This window comes from Gossypium raimondii, chromosome 1 (genome assembly GCF_025698545.1).
Source record: "Gossypium raimondii isolate GPD5lz chromosome 1, ASM2569854v1, whole genome shotgun sequence".
NCBI lineage: Eukaryota > Viridiplantae > Streptophyta > Magnoliopsida > Malvales > Malvaceae > Gossypium > Gossypium raimondii.
In genome coordinates this window covers 48,870,597-48,892,244 of record NC_068565.1, presented here as the reverse complement: position 1 = coordinate 48,892,244, position 21,648 = coordinate 48,870,597, and the positions used below count along the sequence as shown (strand labels likewise).

The 21,648-nt window shown below is 32.2% G+C and overlaps 1 protein-coding gene across 1 annotated transcript; it reads right to left on the bottom strand.

Moving 5' to 3' along the window:
* Positions 1 to 12,940: 12,940 nt before the first annotated feature.
* LOC105786265 (replication factor C subunit 3) lies at positions 12,941 to 21,167 on the bottom strand. Its single transcript, XM_052625624.1, has 11 exons — positions 20,316 to 21,167; positions 20,121 to 20,231; positions 19,893 to 19,925; positions 18,989 to 19,151; positions 18,730 to 18,908; positions 18,492 to 18,628; positions 18,315 to 18,410; positions 18,155 to 18,224; positions 13,731 to 13,808; positions 13,532 to 13,628; positions 12,941 to 13,083 (listed from the first exon to the last, which is right to left on the bottom strand). The coding sequence occupies exons 1-11, from the start codon at positions 21,165 to 21,167 to the stop codon at positions 12,941 to 12,943; spliced, it is 1,959 nt and encodes a 652-aa protein (XP_052481584.1).
* Positions 21,168 to 21,648: the final 481 nt, after the last annotated feature.

Below are 21,648 nucleotides of genomic sequence, written 5' to 3'. Positions count from 1 at the left end.
TACGGGTTAGGGGTGTTACATTTGGTAGGTGCCTTCTTACTTGTGGTTGCTGAATTGTGCCCTCCTTAAGAAACAAATCCACCACTAGCGATTGGGCTCTTAACATGAGCAAATAATGGTTTGGAGTATGCTATATATCCACCTTCAGGAATCATATATCCCTTCACTATCGTTTTAGGTTTAAATAGCCTTATATACTGTTTAATTTCTACCTTAAGATTGTTGACAAAAATATTCGATGCAAAATTTTCAAGCAAATACAACTGGTTTATGAGACTCACAAAAAGGTCATGATAGTTATCAACTGTGTCTTGTTGCTTGAAGGAAATCAACTCGGTCATAGAATTCAAAAATAAACTTAGCCAAACCGTTCTGTTAACCCTCGAGCATATGTATCCCATGTGAGCTATTCCAGGCCACCGTGTCTCTGAATAAAGAAATGGTGCCAATTTAGGGCTTTGCCTTCCAAGCTGAACATGACCATTTTGACTTTAGCTGAATTTGCCATGTTCTCAGCCAAAAAAACTGTTCGAGCTTTGACCACCATCCCCGAAAGTCCTTCCCATCAAATCTGGGACAATCCAACCTGTAGGTCCTTCCAACCGCCTCTGAGGTGCACATTCGAGGGGGTTGCCCTACTCGACCTAGATTTGCCATAGGTGAAATTGCCAACCCTTCTTTGAATGAAAACCTTGGAGGAGGTGTGCCCAGGATTCCCTTCCTCTTGTCCTGTGGTACATCATGAGAGCTCACAGATGACTGGCCCAAATGCTACTTAAATAAAGATTGTAGTTCTGATCGAAACTTTCCCTTGAAATTGCTGAAATGTGCATCCAACTTAGTGTTGGAAAAAATCCGGTTTGAAAATGGTTTTCTTGCATAGCGAAAAATTAAAATTTTGAAAACTGACCCTATTTGTGATATTATTGCAATAAACTTTAATCGAATACGTACCTGTGTTTTTTGATAAGTGGATCCTTGATTTTTTCGACTTTCAACCAAATGATCTTCTCCACTATTGTCATAACATGAACTGCTTCGAGTGTGGACTCGAACTAATTGAACCAAAACACAGAACTAGAAAAAGTTTTCTTTTTGGGGTGAAAATAAAAATTCTCTCTTCTTTAATAGAAACTGATAAAATTGTTATTTTGGAAAAATATATTTAAAAGTTGAGAATAAATTCTCTCTATTTTTTCGCAGAAAGACAATCTCTCAAAAGTTGTTTAAATAGCTCTACCGATGCCATTTATTTATAGGAAGAGAATGTAGAACCCTTATAGAGCTGTAGATGTTTATTTTAAATAGAAAAACATCCTACTTAGAGTAGGAGAAGGGTGAACAACTCACCGTTTTATTTCTACTAGGGTTGTCGCTCCCTTCATGTTATAGGAGGGGTTTTGGGCATCTCTCACATTGGGTCCAATTACGAGTATTTCCTGGGCCTTTTTGACCCAGTACTTTGTAATATGATTCAACCCGATTTAATTTTTTTATTTCTCAAAATAAACTTTAATATTTACATATTAAATAATTTTCTCATCTTTATTTTACCCTAGTAAAATTTTGACAATTTTACCCTTGATAAAATTTTGATGATTTTACTCCTGTAAAATTTTGAGAAAATTCGTTCAATATATCACAACTCTACATGTTCGCTATGGCTGACTGGTTTATTTTCATTTTTGGGCTTCAAAATAGTCTAAAAACATAAATTTATTCTTCCATCATTTTTTAAGTAATCTTATATAGGATTGCAAGTTTCCATTTTCATTTTCATTTTCATTTCCATTTTTGGAAACTTATATTCATTTCCAAATAATTTCATTTCTCCATTTCAGAGAAACCATGATCATTCCTGAATGTTTCCTATTTCTCTTTTTCTATTCATTTTGTTCATTTATATTCAAACACACAATTCATTTATGGTTTCAACAAGTTAGCGAAGGGATCGATTGGACATATGTAGTTGAGGCTCAAATGATTTATAATTAAGTTTTGGATTTTCTCCTATTAATTATAAACTCATTTAGTTACAAAGTCATTCCACTATAGTATCGTGATTGAGCTCTCCCCAATGACATACAATTATGAAAGCAACTACTCAATGTTCGTCCAATGATCTTGTCATAAGTGCGTTACCTTCATAGGATATCATTGATCTTTTTGGGATAATATCCGTTTTCCTAAAATGATCCCATTTTATCTCATGATAACCATTACATCTTCCTTCATGAAAAGTCAATCACTATCAAATAATGATCAAACCATCCATCACAAAGACGGATGACCTGTGGCCATGTTTACCTTTCATCAACCATGTAATGCCAATGAGAGGATATCATTTACCCATGTTTTGGGCTATGAATTCCACTATTGTGAATGACGCTACATACTATAGAAGTCATACACCCAACGCACCAGTTTTCGGTTCCTTATCTATTTGAACTTAGGTTTCTATTTACATCAAAGTGTACGAGTCATGCACACATAGTCTTCCATCCACTCATGATTTAGGCATGTCACACTATGAATGTCACAAGTGAATAAATCCATAAACGGATTCAGGATCTATTCTGCTTGGGTTTTGTTCAATGTATTGTTAGTCTAGTGAGTCACATCTATGTTTCTATCTTCTAGGAGTCATCCGCTTCGATGTCCAAGACAAGACATCTCCCCAATTAGACTTGATAGATGACATATTAGTCTTTTAATCGATTTTGTAACAGTCTAATTTTCAGTGGCATCGAAAATAGTGGTTCGGGACCACCAAATTCGATGAGTGAGTTCGTAAATTTTATTATTTAGTATTTATGAGCCAAATATGATTTTAGAAAGATTTATGAATTAGTGATTTGTGTTTTAAAAGGATTTATCAGGTTAAGTAGTTTTGAAAATGAGGTATCGAGATCTCAATTTCATAAACTGAGCTGTAAATATTTTTATAAATATTTAAGGAGTGTCATTAAGGTAGTATTAAAGTTTCGTTAGAAAATTTTAACGTTTCAGTAGTTAATTAATTAAAAAGGACTAAACTGAAAAAGGTGCAAAACTTGCTAATTAAAGAAATAGTGATTATATATCCCAAATAGTAAATAATGAGGACTTAAAGGAAATTGGGCCTAAATTATATAGGTTGGGCGCATGAGTATAGAAATAAATAATGAAATAATGTGAACTAAGGGTAAAATTGTAAATTTTGTAAATTAAACAAATAAAATAGGAATTAAACGATTTTCTAGACATTTCTTCATCAATCTTCAGTTAAAAACAGCCATAGGAGAGCTTTTAAAGCTGGTTTTTCATATTTTTTCCTTCGTGTGAGTTCAATTCTTGCCTTTTTCTTGAAATTTTTATGTTTTTGAGACTTTTACAATTAGGTCTAACTATCTATTTCAATAGTTTTTGATTTTATTGGAAATTTTGAAAGTTACCATTGATGACTGCTGGATGTTTTGATGAAATATTATGGATTTAGAGCTTTAATTTTATTGTTTGATGATTTTATAGAGTGATTTGGATAAATATTGATTTTGGGACTAAATTGTGAAAAGGTTATATTAGGGTTTGATGTTAAATTTTGTTGATCAAGGGCTGTATGATAGCTTAGAATATTTAGATAAACTATCAACTGAGAAAAAATAGCTTATTTGGTAAACTAATTAGTAAGGGACTAAATTGTAAAAGTTGTAAAATTAGGGTAATTATGTAATTTCAAAAATTAAGGGTATTGTTTGTGAAGCGAATTGAAATTGAAATATATGCTAATGAATAAATAATTTCATATTTTAGATTAAGAGCCCGTAGACAATCGTAAAAAAAGGGAAATTAGTAGAATAGTCCCTGAATTACTACAAATCCTACAATTTAGCCCAGGTAAGTTCGTATGGTTAAACTTTAATGTTTATTTATTAAATTGATGAATGATATTATGTATTTATTCATATCTATTGTTGAAAATAAAACTATTGTTAAAATTTGATATTGAATTGAATGCTCAAAATGAATGGAACGCAGGATTGAGTACAATCGTTCTGTGGCAAATGATGAATTGAAGGTAAAATGCAAAGGATGAATTGATGGTATATGCAAAGGACAAATTGACCATAAAATGCAAAAGGATGAATTGACGGCAAATGTACTCATATAAACCGAGGTCCATCATTTGTTGCGAACTTTCGTGTTTACTTTCCATTTAGCTCTCACGAGCTTCTGTTGACTCATATGAGTTCTGTTTAACCCTTATAGTTTTCGATCAGATCCTATGTGCTTCCGTTCAACCTTTATAGGTTTCTGTTTAGCACTTATGTGCTTCTGTGCAGCCTTCGGGCTTCTGAATATGATGTACTCATATTCGTAAGCGGTTCTTTGATTCGGTAAGATTTGGTAAAATACTTATGTGATTGAAATTGAAAGATCTATGGTTTATTATTGATATTGATTTTAAGGAAGTGTGTTCAATGATTTATGTTGGGTTCGACATGAAGAATGTATGATTTATTTATTATTTAATTTACTATATTAAGTTGGTAAGATCTATGTTTAACCTATTGAACTTACTAAGCTTTATTAAGCTTACTTGTATAGTTTAATGCTCTTGTAGATTAACGTAAGGTCAGGAGATCAGATCAACACACCAAGCCACACTATCCAACTTAATCTGGTAGTTTTTGCAATGTAAACTTTGGTTTATATGACATGTATAGGGTTGGATTGGAAATGACCTAATTTGAAGTATGGTTGTTAATGATATATGCTTGTAAGTATGTAATTAGTAGTAGATTTTGACAAATTAATGAAATGGGTTAAATTGGTAAGTTTAGGTAATTGAGTATTGTTACGTTATGTCCTGCTTAAAACATGATTTTGGCTTGTGTTGATTGCTTGTTTGGGGTTTATTGATGTATTGAAATATTGTGTATGGGTTGATATCAAAATGGGTGAGAAAAATGGCCTTAAAATGACTTATTTTCGTCCACATGGGTAGAAACACGGACGTATGTCTCAACCGTGTGTGACACACGGCCTAACACATGGGCGTGTGGTCTGGCCATGTGTCCCCTGTATCTTAAAATTTAAAAACAGAATGCCCAGGTTTTTGCACATGGCCTAGCATACGGGCGTGTGGCTTGGCCATGTGACCCTTGCACCTTAAATACGGCCTAGCACACGAGCGTGTGGCTTAGCCGTGTGATCCAAGTTAGAGAGTTACACGAGTATGAACACGGGATGGGACACGATCGTGTGCCTCACATTGAAGCTCACACGGCTTGAAACACGGGCATGTCTCTGGCTCACACGACCGGCCACACGGGCGTGTGTCCCTTGCATCTAGGCAAAATTTTGAAATTTTGAGAAGAATTCTCTGAATTTTCGGTTTAGTCCCGTCTTGTTTCTAATGCATATTTTGGCCCTCGAGGACTCATATAAGGGTCAATGTGAGTGAATTGTGATTGGTTTCTGATATGTGTATTAAATGATATGGAATGTTTGTAATTGGTCTGAAAAGTTTGGTAATGCTCCGTAACCCTGTTTCGGCGACAGTTAAGGGTTAGGGTGTTACAGATTTGCTCATTTCCAATTAGACTAAGGACAAGTTTAGGTTCGTCTACTAATACAAGATATCTTTCTGTACTACGATCCGACCACTTAATACCACTTAGTATCAATTTAAACAATAGATAACCAATGAGCAATATGCTTCTATTTTGCTTTGCGTGCAAAAATCATTTGAGTATACAAAGTATATTGATTTAATTCATTAATAGTTTTATTAATCAATCTGTTTTAAAAAAATTACAAGTGTACTTAGACGAAAATACTACACTTAGAGCACCAGATCCAACACTTAACATTTATTTGTGTGACCTCTACTTGCAACTGAGATAGCTCCTGCAGCAATAGTCCCATCTCCTTTTGCAACCTTATGGTAATCCCATCACTAGCCATGTGGATTGACTAAAGCTCTGATACCTTTGATAAAGAAAAAATCAAAAAATCAAAGAAGAAGAAGAGAATAACGGAAGAAAAAAGCAGTAGAGAGAAAATACGAGAAGAAGAAAGTCAAAAAATTATGCTGTAATTCCTTAACGGTCTTCCCCTACTTTGATTGGGCAATAAAAAGAGTGGGTAACAACCTTATGACAACTTGGCATAGGAGACACACTATGCACCCTTTTCATTTAAACGGCTTTTAGCCAAAACGACTCGGTTCGTAAACCTTGACTCAACTCCCTTTGATACACATCGCTTCATTAAAATACTTAAACCCAAAACGCAACGTTTTAAGTTTGACACTAATTACAAGGAAATAATAGAAATATAAAATATTGGTTAATAATCATTGTTGCAGTTTATTATATTATATTATATTATATTATATTATATTATATTATATTATATTATATTATATTAATAGTGATTTAACGATTATATCATCGTTCATTAAAATTTAACAGTTCAATTATTCAAATAATTTTTTTGAATAATTCAGTGAGCATTTTATAACTTTTTAAAGTTCGTGATCAATGTCTAAATTTACAAACAATTCAATAATCTTAGATATAACTTACCCTAAAAATATATCATATCAATTAGCATATCAAGTTGTAAACCATTTGTACCTATAAAAAGAAAAGTTGTATACCATTTATTTATGTGTTGTCACCAATCTAAAATCAAAATAAACAATAATATATTTTTGTCTTACATTTTTAACTATCTAATTGGTTGAATTAAATATGTGGCGAGTCGGGTTGAATTATTAAATAAAATATTTTTTTATTTTTATTTTCATTTAGAAGATTTGAATTTAAAACTTTATTTAAAGAGTATTGAATTTTTTACTATCTAACTCATGAATGATAATAATAATCATTATTGATAAAATAGAATGCCATAAAATTTAAGTAAAGAAGGAGAAAGATCGGAGTGTTGTGTGGCCTTCAACTCATTTTAGGCTCAATTTTTTAGTATGATGCATGTACGTTTTACGGTTCATGTTCGGGGATTGTGGCTACCCCTCCCAACGATATTGTCTCCAAGGTTCGAACCTACGTTCTCCCATTAAGAGTGCAATGTGACTTACCATTGCACCCAACCACTTGTTGATTTACAACCTATCACACAAAAAGAACAAATAAAATAATATAAATAAAACATTTATGATCATATTCAAATAAAACTTCAAATAAAATTAATTATAGAGTGATCCAAATTTAACTATCTGGCTCGATTAGTTCTGATCCTAATCGATGTCTTTTTGTCACATCCCAAAAATCGAGTTAGTAAAAAATTAGGTTAATACAAAGAATGGTTATGTCTAATTTTTTTTAGATGACCTTAGCATATTTGTTAATAAATAAATATTAATTATAGTGATTGAGTAATGGTGGAGCTGTCATTGATGACCTGTGTTCGAATCCATTCCCTTTCATTAATTTCTATTTGGTGCAAATTTGTCTCAAACCCTTAGCAATGATCATCCCATGTTTTAATTATTTTCTTGTTAAAATAATCATAAGGAAGAAAATGATTAAGTGGTTATGTGTTTAATATATTTATTAAAGGTCTTAGGTTCAAGTCTTTTTATCACCATTTTTTTAATTTAATTTTTTTTGTGAATTTTTACATGTGCTAAATGCCTTTATTGTCCAACCCATAGTTGCCATACTTGGGAAGATTCTTCCCTTGTTCCCTTGTTTACATGGTCAACATTCCCTCAATATCCCCATTTTCATTACATTATCCCCTTTTTGCTCATTTGTCCCCTCAATATACCATTCTCTTCACTTTTACCTTGTGTGATGTTCATTGAACCTAGATAAAATTAAGAACACCTTTTTTTTTTTATCTTTTCATTCTTTTCATTTTCATTGCCATTTCCCACCTTTGCTCCTCACCTTTCTCTCTTCCTCCCCTTTTGCACCACATTGAACCACCATTATTTTGATTTTGGTCTCCTTTCCTCCACCGTTAGCCACCACCATTTGACCTAAACACCACCACTTCATCACCCATGATCTTCTTCTCTTATTCTTTTTGTTCCACCGCTGCCCTTAGCGCCACCCTCCACCACCATAACAACCATCACGCAACTCCTCTCTTTTTATTAATTTTCTCTCTTCTCCTCCACCGAGTCGCCACCTATGTTGTCGAACCGTCGTCGTCGTAGCACCACTTCCGACGGTTGAGATTCTTCCTCTTTTCTTCTTCAATTTTCAACCTTTGTTATTCTTTTTAGTCATAAAATTTCTGCATTATTTATTTTTAATTAGTTCTTAATCGTAAACTTTTTCATTGACCTATTTTCAAAAATAGTCCTGCTATTTAGATCCCCTGTTCCTCTCTAATTCGTGTTCAAGAGGATTCATCGATCCTCTCGTTTCAACCAAGTTAGTGTAAGTGTAAGGGTTGAGTAGAAATCTTCCTACTTTTCTCCTGACCAAATATTTTTAAGGTCATAGTGAATTATTTATCAAGTATTAACATCTCGCATGTCGTGTTTATTGAAGGGCCGATTGACACCAACTCGAGAGACCATTAACGTAAGAATCAAAATCACTAATCCGAGTGATTATTTCTAAGGGTAAGTGTTAATAGAAATCGATAGTAACTATCGTATCAACCTTAATAATGATTGTTATTAGCGTAAGATCACTATTACTGATTGAATAGGTAATCTAATTGTTAGATCCACGTGTGGGCATTCTTAGAGAGTTATTGCACATCAGATCTACGATCAGGTGTGGGTTTTAACATTAAACAAAAATAAACCTATGTTATATTGTTAAAATTATTATTTAAATTATGTTTGATGATGATACCTTATGTATCCATTAAGAGAGATAAAACCCATCATTATGGACTATGTCAAGTAAGTGATTTGAAACCATTGATTTTGGTGATATGTATGATGTGTGACTTGTTGATTATTAATGATATGAAAATTTTAAAAATCTCATTTTCATGTTATGTGATCTTATGACATATGTGATTTTCACATGATTTATAAAATGTGAAATTTTGGTACCATGTGTACATATGTAATTTGCATGTTAAACATCCTATATGATTTAAGTGATTTTGGCCATATATCATGCATGAGGTGGGATATGTGAAAGGCGGAAGTATGTGACAGTTTATCTGCATTAATGTGACATTATTCACGATTTTGATTATGTGGCAGTATATCTGTGATTTTGGAGACACTATTCATAATTTGGTGTGTTGGATGGACAAGTTCTGAAGAACTCAATTTTGGTGTGTAGCGGAGATGGGTAGGACCGTTTTCATAAAATCTGCATCGTTTTACGAAATATGCAATGACATGATCATGCATAGTATAAGTATGAAATATTCAGTTATATGAAATTGATATGATTATTATGATTATATAATATTGTATATGTTTATATGTATGTGATTGTGTTTATGTTAATCTCACACTGAGCTTTATAGCTCACCCCCTTTAGTTTTTTGATTTTACAGATAATCCCGAAGTTAGGATTCGATGACGACATTTGGAGGAGTTTCTTGGAAGTCTTTTTAAATTAAAGTAATTAAATTTTATTTTGATATTTTGGGTTTGTAATAAGTTTGAGTATGGACTGTGGGATGAGACTTTATTTTGAGAATTTTTCATTCTGATTTGCATAAATTGCTTGCATGACATTAAGTTTTAAAAACTGCATAAATTGGTATTTGATAAGATTTCGCTTGAAACTCGATTTTTAAAATAGAATCTGTCAATAACACATTTTTTTGCTGCATTTTTGAAAAATGAGTTTTTAATAAAATTAGACTTAGTTTTCAAAATTATTAATGTTTACAAATGAGTTTTCTAAAGACATTTGATTTATAAAGTTAATATGTTTTTTTTTAAATAATGACGAATAATCAAGCTCTCCAATTTTGAATGAAAAGACAAATGATTTAGAAGTATGATTGAAAATCCGAAATAGTTTTGAATAAATGATTGAATGTTTATGTAACAGCCCGATTTTGGGTCTAGTCGGAACAGTGGCTTTGGGACCACAAATCCGATGAGAAAAAATGTAATGGCCTGAATTTTCAGAGGTGTCGGAACGGTGATTCGAGATCACTAAATTCGAAAAATGGGTAGAAAATATTATTAATTTAGTGAGTATAAGTTAAATGTGAAGTTAGGAAAATTTTTGAAATAGTGAATAGTACACTAGAAATAAATATTAAAATAATTAGAATCAAAAATGAGGTATCGAGACCTCGGGGATTTTAAATCGAGCCATAAATATTTTTATAAATATTTATGTAGTGTTAAAAAGTTAGTATTAAAGTTTCGTTAAGAAATTTTAAAGTTCCGATAACTAATTCAACAAAAAGGATTAAATTGTAACAAATGAAAAATTATAGGAAATGATTAAATAGCTTAAATAATAAAAGGAAGAGGGCTTAAAAGGCCAATAGACCCAATGTCTATTTGGGCTGGACCGGAAAGGCATGAAATCAGCAACAAAGTAAGGAGAATTAAGGGCAAAATTGGAATATTGCAAAATTTACTTAATAAAGTTAGGACCAAAGTGGAATTATCTAGATTTCTCTTTATTTTTCTGCATTCTCATCAGCAAAAACACCATAGAAGGGTTTCCTTAAGCTGGTTCTTTCTATTTTTACTGTAGGTAAGTTCAATTCTTGATTATTTCTTGAAAATTTTATGTTTTTGTGACTTTTACAGCTAGGCCCACTTGTTGAATTCATTAGTTTTTTATTCTATGAAAGAAGTTGAAAGTTGCTATGAATATGTGCTGGAAGTATATGATGATTTAGCATGGAATTAGAGCTTTAAATTGTTCATATGCTGATTTTATTGAAAGAATTGACTAGAAAGTGAATGTTTGGGACCTAATAGTAAAAGAGTTTGAAGATAGAGTTATATGTGGAAATTCTGAATTTCAATAGTTGTGTAACAACTTATAATGTCTAGGTAAAGTATTAATTGAGAAAATTATATTAATTGAGGGGTTAATTGAGAAATGACCGAATTGTATAAACTATGAAATTTGGGGCAAAATGGAAATCAACATTTTGCACAAAAGCAGTTTTGGACAGCAGCAGTAGTCTAACTTTGAAAAATCACCAAAAATTGTGGGAATTGAATTAGAGGATGAATAAAATATGAAATTAAATCTTGTTGAGTCTAGTTTCTCATAGAAGAAACAGTGTAAGTAATGAAATTGTAAATTTTGAGATATTTGAATTTTAGTTAGACTGAGTCAGAATGAGTTCGGAATCCCTGTTTTGACTTTGGAAAATTGTTAAAAATTGTAAAAAAATAATTATGAGTTATGTTTTATATGCTTAGAATACTTAATGAGTCTATTTTCAAAAGAAATAAACAGAAACATCATTCAATTCTTTACAATGAGATAATTAATTTTTAGTGAAGAGAGGTCAGAACTGTCAGACAGCAAAATAGGGGAAATTTTAAAGAATAAACTGTACTATTTGGATAAACCAAAAATTCTGAAATTTTTATGGTAAGAAGATATGTAGATCTAGTTTTTGGGAAAATTTATGGATCTTAATTTAAAGTTCTGTAGCTCTAGAGAAAAATAATTTAGTGACTCTAACTCAGACGGACAGCTTGAATTTTACATACAAGAAAATAGTGAAAGTACGAATAATGTTGTTTAAATGTGTTATACACATTAAGGATGAGGAATGGAGAGGAGGTGGAGGAAAATTGGGAAATATATGAATGATTTGTGTATAATTGGTCATATGATTTGTGTATAAGTGATAAGCGATCATACGTAAGACCATAGTTATATTATGGCCAAGAGGAAGTGAAGTACTCAATTTTCCGTAACCGTTCCCTAATTTGATTAAGGATGGTAAGTGACAAATAGGCCCAAAAGAATTAAAGCAAATGGATAAGTGGTTGTGTATTTATAACAGGATGATGTTGTTATTTAAGCTAAAGTGATATTTTCCTTGCAAAATTGAGAATTTCATAAAAGTGTTATTGAATGGTATAATCGATAAACATTGAGATAAATGGTAAATACGTATTAGTGTTGAACTTAATGTCATTGAATTGTACGTGAATTAAATGGAAATTGCTAGTGATATGATTTAAATTGTGAGCATGAGAAATTGCGAATTGAATGAAATGGAAATGAAGCATTGAATTGCATGAGTATGTATCGGGTCTCGTAGGCCCTAATTATTATGATTATAATATTTTGAGGATATATTGTGAAAAGTTATAGAAGCATGTTAATTATTTTAAAAGTTTTAATTTAGATGAAATTTTATAACTCGGTTTAATACGTTTACAAGTGTATGTGTTTTGGTAATGCCTCGTACCCTATTCCAGTGTTGGATACGGGTAATGGGTGTTACAGTTTACAATTGAGATATTATTTATTTCGATTCCTGATATTTGCACGGTTTTTATGAAATTAAAATAAATGCTTTATTTAATTTGTTTTGAATTGATAAGCCAATAATTTTAAAATATTTTTTTTCAAAATTCCGAAAGTTTATTTCAGCCATTTTCATGGATAAATGGTTTTTGAAATCAGATTGAAAATAAAGTTGAACATTCGATTTTACTAGTTTTGAACAAACTGCACAAATGGTTTAAAAAAAGCACGTCTGAAATCACGAAAGTTTTTTTGGGCCATCCCAGTGGCCAATGTAGCTTTCCAAATTCAACGGGCCATCCCAGTGGCCAATGTAGCTTTCCAAATATGACCATAACAACTGAGTCAGGTTTGGGATGCTACACTTTTGCTTTTGCTTTTAACTAGTAATGAAAATGAAGCTTATTTTACAAGAGTAGGCAGCCCAATATGGAGATCACAAGAAGTTTGATGTTTATCTTGAATTTAACTTGACTAATTGATTCACTGTCCACTACCTCATTTACTTATTGAAGAAACTGGCAAAGGAATGGTCAGGGTGAAGTCCCTTCATCGGCGGCCAGAAGAATGTGGCTGCTGCACTGAAGTCCCTTCACCGGCGGCCAGAAGAATGTGGCTGCTGCATTTGCCATCTTTGATTGATTATTGTACCAGCTCATGAATCTGGCTATAAACTCTGTGTCCAACAATTTCAATATAAATTTGTGTTAAATAAGAAAACCGAGTAGAGTTGTGCAAAATGTAGTTCATCTAATAAATTGATTCTGAATCTAATTGGTTCAAATTAAATAAATTATTAAAATAAAAAATATTATAAAATTATAAAATGTGTCTGTTGAACCAATTATTTAGTCCGAGTTTTAACCAACTGATAAAAAGAATATAAGTACTAAATTGGGACAAAGAAAAAAACTCAAGTATCAAATTGAACATTAAAGTCAAACTTAGTTACCAAATTGGGACAAGAAAAACCTCAAGTATCAAATTGAAAAAAAATTAAGTACCAAAGTGAACATTAAAGCCAAATTTAGGTACGAAATTGAACATTCAAGCTAAAATTAGGTACCAAATAGTATATTAACCCTTGTATTAAATGCCATTTGTTTAATTAGGTACATACTTACCTTCGATTCTGGAGAAAATCCGACTGTTCTTTTTGACCGGATCAATAACTTTCGTCCCCATTTCATCTTCACTTTCAATCATGTTTTCATCATCCCTCTTAATTAATTTCATAGGACAAAATTAACAATAATTAACACAAATTTACAATGGAAATAATTAAGACAAATTACAAGGAAATATCGATCATGGAGTTCTTACATTGTATTCATCATATAAAACATCTACTTGAGGATGCAAGTTCTCATGCAAGTGCTTTTTCACTTCTCCAACCAATGACTGCAAATTATTAAGGTTGACTAATAATCAACAACACTAATTCAAAAATATTTAAGGTTAGCGGATTGAGTTTTAGTTCAATTGATATGGGTATTGTTGTCAATGTAGGAGGACGTGGGTTCGAGTGTACTGAAACGTATTATTCTCCTATTTATGGGTTCAGGAGGGGTTAGGGGTAGTTCTAGGCACCATGTCAAAAAGAGCAGATATAATTAGAACAACTTATTTTAGATAAAAAAAATTTATATCTTTGAACAAATTAATCCAAATTTATGTAGTTTAGATCGGTTTTGATAATTTATTGGACTTTGAATTTTTATCTAATTTTCTCTTCCATTTCTTTTAGTTTATTTACACTGATTTAGAAATAAATAGTAAAATATATAGTGAAGGAATAGTAAACTATTTCTGTTTGTTATAGTAAACTATATATTTAAACATTAAGAGTGTATTTGGATGAATAATTTTAAAGTTTTTAAGATTTTAAAAATGTTAATATTTTAGAATTCATCAATTCAAAATGTTAGGATTTGTAATTGCTTTATTTGAATAAATAATTGATTTAGAAAAAAATTAGGTTACTGGTATTTTACAAATTATAAAATAAATATAAAATATAAATAATAATTTTAAAATAAATAATATAAAAACATTCAATATGGATATAATTATATTTGTAAAAGATTATAAATGGTTTTAATAAAATGAAAATTAAAAAGTATATATTATAATTAAATAAAACAATTTTTGAAGTTTAAGTTTTTTATTTATTTATCTTATGGGATGACCATGTGTATTAAATCAAATAAAATTATGAGAAATTTTGAAAAGCACCTATTTAGATGAAATTTGACAAGGGAATTGAGCTATTGAAATTCCCACTTGAAATTACTCACAAATTTTAAAATTCTCTTATATATTTACCCAAACAAGTAAATTCATTTTAGGATTTTGAAAACCTTGATATAAATGAAATCCCTTCTACAAATTCCTCCTTCAAACACACACTAAAGATTTTGTAATTTTATTTTGGTTACCAATTTCAACAACTTATTTTTTTGGTATGAGGAAGGTATCCTTAATGTTCATTTTATATTTTATGAAGACTAATTCTTTCAAGGCCGCCCCTCCTTACAATGTTGTTACAAAGATTTATATAAGATTTATATTTGAGTTCTTTATTTAGAAGTGTAATGTGACTTACACATATTACAAATTGAGGGAGAAGATGACAACAACAAGGTTTGAACCTTGATTTTAGGGTGCCAACTAGGGGTCCTAACCATTGCCTACTTGTGGTGGAAATTTTTGTATACAAATGATGGAAATTTTTAACTACACAAATGGGATTGAGATTTTGTCATATATCCTTCTTAAGTATGACTCCTATTTCAGTCAAATTTAAGAAATAATCTTCTAGTTAAACTCTGTTTATTTGTTTCAATCAAACTTTAATTAGTTTAGATTATTTTATTATTATCTGACCTATGAATTTAGCCTATAAATAGGCTTTTTTACAACATTAGAAAATACACCCATTAGAGATTAGAACTCATAACACATTTAGAGAATTTTGTGTTTACGTTTTGAGGGTTCTTTGTTTTTGGGTTTTCAAGGTTTAATTTTTATCTTCATCTTTTGTACTCTTCGTTCTTTTGCCGTTATAGTAAAATTATCTTTGCCCGTAGTTTTTTATCTCCTTTGGAGGGGTTTTTCCAAGTTAAATTTGTGTGTTCAATTTCTCAATTTCTTTTGCTATTTTTACTTGTTCGTTGCTTAACCGGGTTAATTCCTAATAAGTGGTATCAGAGCTAATTCAATTTTCATAGATCAGCTCGTTTAGAAATGGCAACAACAAGGTTTGAAATTGAGAAGTTCGATGGTGAGACAAATTTTAATCTGTGGCAAGTTTGGATAATGGCAATTCTAGTTCAATCAAGCTCGAAAAAAGTTGTTATAGGGAAAAAGCCTGAGAATCTAAATGAAACCGAATGAGAAGAGCTTAATGAAAAGTCTTTGTCTGCAATCTAGTTGTGCCTCGCGAATACGGTATTGTAGGAGGTATTGATAGAGAAGACCTCATCCGCTTTGTGGAAAAAGTTAGAAACTCTTTATGCGACTGAGTCTTTGGCTAACCGTTTAGTGTTGAAACAATGCCTATTTATGTTTCGCATGAAGGAAGATGAGCTTTTTAGAGATCACATCAGTCAATTCATTACTCTTTTAAATAATTTAAAGAACGTTGAGGTTCAGATTGACGATGAAGATCAGACAATGCTATTATTGTGCTTTTTACCCCATTTATACAAGTTTTTCAAGGAGACCCTGATTTATGGCAGAGACAAACTCTCGTTCGAAGATGTGAAGGGTCATTTATTGAGTCGAAACAAACTCGAAAATGAGTTTGGTTTGGATAGCAAGGCAGATAGGCAAGCTTCCATTTTGGTAGCATCAAAGAAGCGAGACAAAATGTGTCGCTATTATAAAAGTTAGGTCACGTCAAAGCAGATTGTTATAAACTGCGAAATAAAAGAGCTGCTGAAAGTAATGAGGAAGATGTGGCTGGTGCTAATTTGGTTGATGAAAGCGGTGATGATTTCTTGTTAATGTCAATGAACGACAACTCCAAACTTATGTTCGAGTGGATCCTAGATTCGGGATGTTCTTTCCACATGTGTCCCAGTAGAGAATGGTTCTCCACATACAGTTTGGTTGAAGGTGGAGTTGTGCGCATGGGAAACGATTCATCCAGTAAGGTAATTGGTATTGGTACTGTTAAAATTAGGATGCACGATGGGACGATTAGAACATTTTCAGATGTCAGGTATGTACCTGGTTTACGAAAGAATCTCATCTCCTTGAGTATTTTAGACTTGAAAGGATGTATAATCAACATCGAGTCGAGCGGCATTAAGGTATCTCATGGAGCTCTCGTTTTGTTAAAAGGTAAAAGGACCGGTAGTCTTTATATTCTGAAAAGTTCTATAGTGACCGGTGAAATCGAACGTCCCTCATCCGTTATAGAGTCGAAGTCCACTCGTTTGGAGCTGACGCAAATTGGTCATATGAGAGAAAAATGTATGACCGTTTCGTTGAAGAGAGGTTCTCTTTTGGATGCAGGTTTTGAAAAGTTAGGGCACTGTGTTCATAAAAATCAGACCCAGGTTAATTTTGATTTGGTAGTGTACAAGTTGAAGGCTAGAAGTCTTCCAGTTTCTAAGCACAGATTCGACTCAGTTAATTCTCTGTATAGTTCAAGATAGGCTCATGGCGAGCTTTGGCAAAGATGGAGTTGTGGAAATATGAGTTAAGGTGGAGATTTGTTAAGTATGACTCCTATTTCAGTCAAATTTAAGAAATAATCTTCTAGTTAAACTCTGTTTATTTATTTCAATCAAACTCTAATTAGTCTAGATTATTTTATTATTATTTGACCTATGAATTTAGCCTATAAATAGGCTCTTTTACAACCTTAGAAAATACATCCATTAGAGATTAAAGCTCATAACACATTTAGAGAATTTTGTGTTTACGTTTTGAGGGTTCTTTATTTTTGGGTTTTCGGGGTTTAGTTTTTATCTCAATATTTTGTACTCTTCGTTCTTTTGCCATTATAGTAAAATTATATTTGCCCGTGATTTTTTATCTTCTTTGTAGGAGTTTTTCCACGTTAAATTTGTGTGTTCAAATTTTCAATTTCTTTCACTATTTTTACTTGTTCGTTGCTTAACCGGGTTGATTCCCAACAATCCTTAAGTTGTATTTAAAAATTTTAAAACACGTGGCAAAATCTTAATCCAATTTTAAAACACGTGGCAAAATCTTAATCCCGCTTATGGAGTTAAAAATTTCCACCATTAGTATATAAAATAAGAAGTATTATTTTTATTTCAAAATGTCACATCAATGAATTGAATATAAGAATTTTAATTGTGTTAACAATTAGATTTGAATTTTGAAATTTGAGATGTGGAGGGACCAAATTTCAAATGTATAAAGAGTACAAGAAGTGAGAGCACTTTTTTCAGAATCGAATTGGCCTAGTCGAGGTACTAATTCGAAATAAGGAATTGGTCTGGTTGATTTGTGAATCAGTACAAACTGATCAAACCGATTTTCTCTATTTTTTTTGTATTTTTAAAATTATATATTCAATTGAAGCGGACAAACCAATCGAACCGAAGACCAATGGTATCACCGATTTATCCATCAATTCAATTCTGTTTGAACTTTAAATATTCTGCATAATTACTTTTAGATCCATGGATACAAAGTAATTAACTGGTTGGTGTTGGGCAAATTATTATTATTATTTGGGCGGGGAGAGGGGGGTGATCGCTACGTACCATGAATATAAAGTCAGGAGATACATCATGCTCAATGAGAATTTGAAGCTTTCCTCGAATGATATATAGCCTGTAAATTCCACATGAGTAAACCACAAACTACATTTCAATGCTACACAGTCAAAATTTATCCAAATTTAAGCAAACTCAAAGCACTCACTGTTTTGGACTTCGCTCCTCCACCATGTTCTTGGCTATATTTGCAATGTCTTCTTCCCATCCCGTTAATATTATCTGGTCTTCCTTGAAAGGATAACTGAAGTTAACCAGCACAAACATTTACATTATTATTCCTTCATCATTATAAACAAACAGTCAAATGATTAAGCTTCCTCACCTTGATTGCCAACAGGCTTCGAATGAACGAATGGCTTGACGCAGATTATTCTTTGAACTATTAGCTATCCTTTCACCAAACTTAGGTGGCAAAACTATACCTTCTTGCTTTGCTATAAATTCCACTACTTCAACAATCTGAACTCACACATCAACAAAAAACAACTTCATCCAAAAAAAAAAAAAAATCTTTTTGTTATATATGGTCTTTCGAATATATATATTTGTTCACCACCCACCTCTTGTTTTGAAGGTGGAAGTAGCTTAATGACAGTGCAAAGTGATCTAATCGGCTGAAGCTTAGAGATATCGGAGCAGCAAAAGAAAACTTTATTACCCGCTTTATACCTTTCTAACAGCCATCGAATGTACAGTAATGCATCTGTACTTAGCTTGTCTGCTTCACATAAAACAATTGCTGCAGGAGAAAAAGAATCAGAGAGGCATTAAAAAGTATAGGATTTTGCTGTATGTGGAGAGGGGGGGTTATTACATTACCTTTATAGTTTTGAGGGTCGTATGAGAAAGGTTTATTAGGTTGTGTTTCCTTCATTAGTTCCACAATCACATGCTTCTCGTATCCTCTTAGATCCGAAAGATTCACTTCTACATGTTTGGATGATTCCCTTATATTTACATCCATTCTTCTTACTGATTCCCCCTGTTATTTTTGCATTCTTATTATCAACAAAGTTCTCAAATTCATAGATCACAACTTTTTATATTTATATATTTGATTAATTTGATTTTTTTAAAAATTAAATTTAACCATCAATTTTTAAAAAATAGTCTAATTTGGTTATTAATCTATAAAAAATTTGAATTTTTTTATATAGATAAAACTGAATAAAACATTACATTTTTAAATATGACATCCGCATGGTAATTGTTTGAGAGTATAGCCACCCAGGGCTTAGGACTAAAAAGGGGCCCAAAAAATATTTTTTGAGCTTTTGATGAGAAAAAATTTCAGACTAAAATAAATTAATTACATACCTAGTTTATTCAATTTTTCACCATAAATGTTTCATCTCTTAGGGCTCCAAAATTTTTTCAGCTTTTATCGTTACATACCTAGATTATTACATTTTATAATTATTTTTAAAAGGGGCTCAATTTATTGTTTCGTCTAGAGCCTCAAAAATGTCAAAAACGGGTATGAATTCATGTATACTTTATGTTTTTTTTAAAATTTAGATATTTTATAAATTTTAAATTATTTATTGATGTGACGATAAGAAAAATATAATGTCAACATAGTATACACATGAACAATTATGCAAATTATCACATCAATATTATTATAAAATTAATATTTTAATCAATATTTTGATTTGATTTTTCTTCAGAAAATTAATGTTGAAATTTAAACATTAACATATTATACTTATCAATTACGTACCTTCAAATAATATGGCTTGCACTCGTCCCTGGTCTGAAAAAAAACATGAAACCATTTAGCCAGTTGGCTAGATAATAAAGTAGCTTAGCAACGAATATGCCAACATCACACTGTAAAACTCAGTTCTATGGTATTTATGAGTCTCTATTTGCTTGAAACGAAGTTTAAATCTACTTACAATAACAGAATCGTTCCCCAATATTGTTACTGGATTCGATATTATGATACCTGAACTCGATCCGATCCGAAAATTTCACGAACTACAGCTCTCATCATAGTTCTTTTCCCAACACCGGCAGGTCCTTCAAATATAATGTGACTAAATTCTCCGCTTTTCACCTGTGGTAGCGGTTATACAATCCGAATATGATATGAATATTGGAACAGCAAACAAAGACTATATAGGAGATGAACAAGTCTCACCAGATCCTGCACCCGAAGTGCTTCACTTCGATTGCAGATGAAATCTTTTAAAGCTTTGGGTCGGTACTTATCCGCCAATATGAACTTTTGATTCACCTCGGCTTCTTTTCTCTCGACAACGGTTTTGGTTACCGTCGGTGGTGCAGCCGATGGTTCCCGTACTCTCTCCCTCAATGGCTTCTCCTTAAAAACTAATTGAACATCAGGAGGATTGTCCTCAGCCTCCTTTATCTCCGGTTTTATATCCTTCATTGAAGTTGTATTAGAACATGGTACTGGTAATGAAGGATTAGTTGCTTTAACAGGTTTGAGAACATCAGGATCCTTGTAATAATCACCAGTTCTTGTACAAGTAAAACAACTAGAACCGAGTTCTTGAACTTTACCGAACAAAATCGAAAGAGAGCTCGAACTCGTACTGAAAACAGTCGTCGTTTGACTTTCTCGACCAGGACTATCGGCTCCGGACACGTTCTTTTCACGGTTAATCCTAAGTGTCGAATCAGTGAGGCCTTTGTAATAAGGGCTGCACTTATTGTACTTTTCATCGACGTCGTCATCACCAATGAAATTATTAAGACGAAACTTATGAGAATATATTCCATGCAACTTGTTATGTTCGTGGAGACTCTCTTCGGTTAAATCGGACTCTTTGTTTCGTCGGTCGATGAAGTCGCCTAGTTTACTGATGTTGCTCCAACTAATCCAGTAAGATGATTTCTTACCACGGCTAACAGACGCCGAGGAACGACTAGACGGAGGTGTAACGATTAAGGTCTTGGATTTGGACGTTGTGACGGTGAGATCCGGATCCGATGAGGAACGTCGGGGGATTGTAGCTGGACTCGGCATCGCATTTTACGAGCTGCCTGCCTCGATTTCTTTTCCTTCCCACTTCTCTTGGTTTTTTTGGTAGCTTTTGTGGAGGACGAGAAAGCATGCTGGGGGGGCATATCCAAAGAGCTTCGATGAAATCAAGGAAGGTTGAGATAAGCTAAAACGTTGTAAACAATGCTTCATTTTGGCGCATACAATTTCATGGGTCAAAACACAGTTGGATTTTGTTATACATTGTTGTTGTTATCATCAATTTCATGCTTCTTCTTCTTCTTCTTCTTCTTCTTTATTATAAATACAATTAGACAACAAATTTTTTTTATTTATTAGGAAAAAATAATTTGGTTGATCAACTTGCATTCAGCTTAGAATTCTGGGAATTCTGGTTTCTTCTTAGTTTTCAATTGGAGCTCGGCTTTCGTTTCAATCTTGAATCATAGGAGTATTAGTTCCAGCTAAATGAAGTGATTGATTCTGGTTCATAAATAGGACAATG

What these genes read in the sequence shown, in the direction of transcription:
- LOC105786265 (XM_052625624.1), bottom strand. Translation starts at nt 21,167, where the DNA reads ATGCCGAGTCCAGCTACAATCCCCCGACGTTCCTCATCGGATCCGGAT. An exon ending in CACTTCGGGTGCAGGATCTG is followed by an intron (nt 20,232 to 20,315) that starts GTGAGACTTGTT and finishes CCGCTACCACAG; the next exon opens with GTGAAAAGCGGAGAATTTAG. An exon ending in CGACCCTCAAAACTATAAAG is followed by an intron (nt 18,909 to 18,988) that starts GTAATGTAATAA and finishes TTTCTCCTGCAG; the next exon opens with CAATTGTTTTATGTGAAGCA.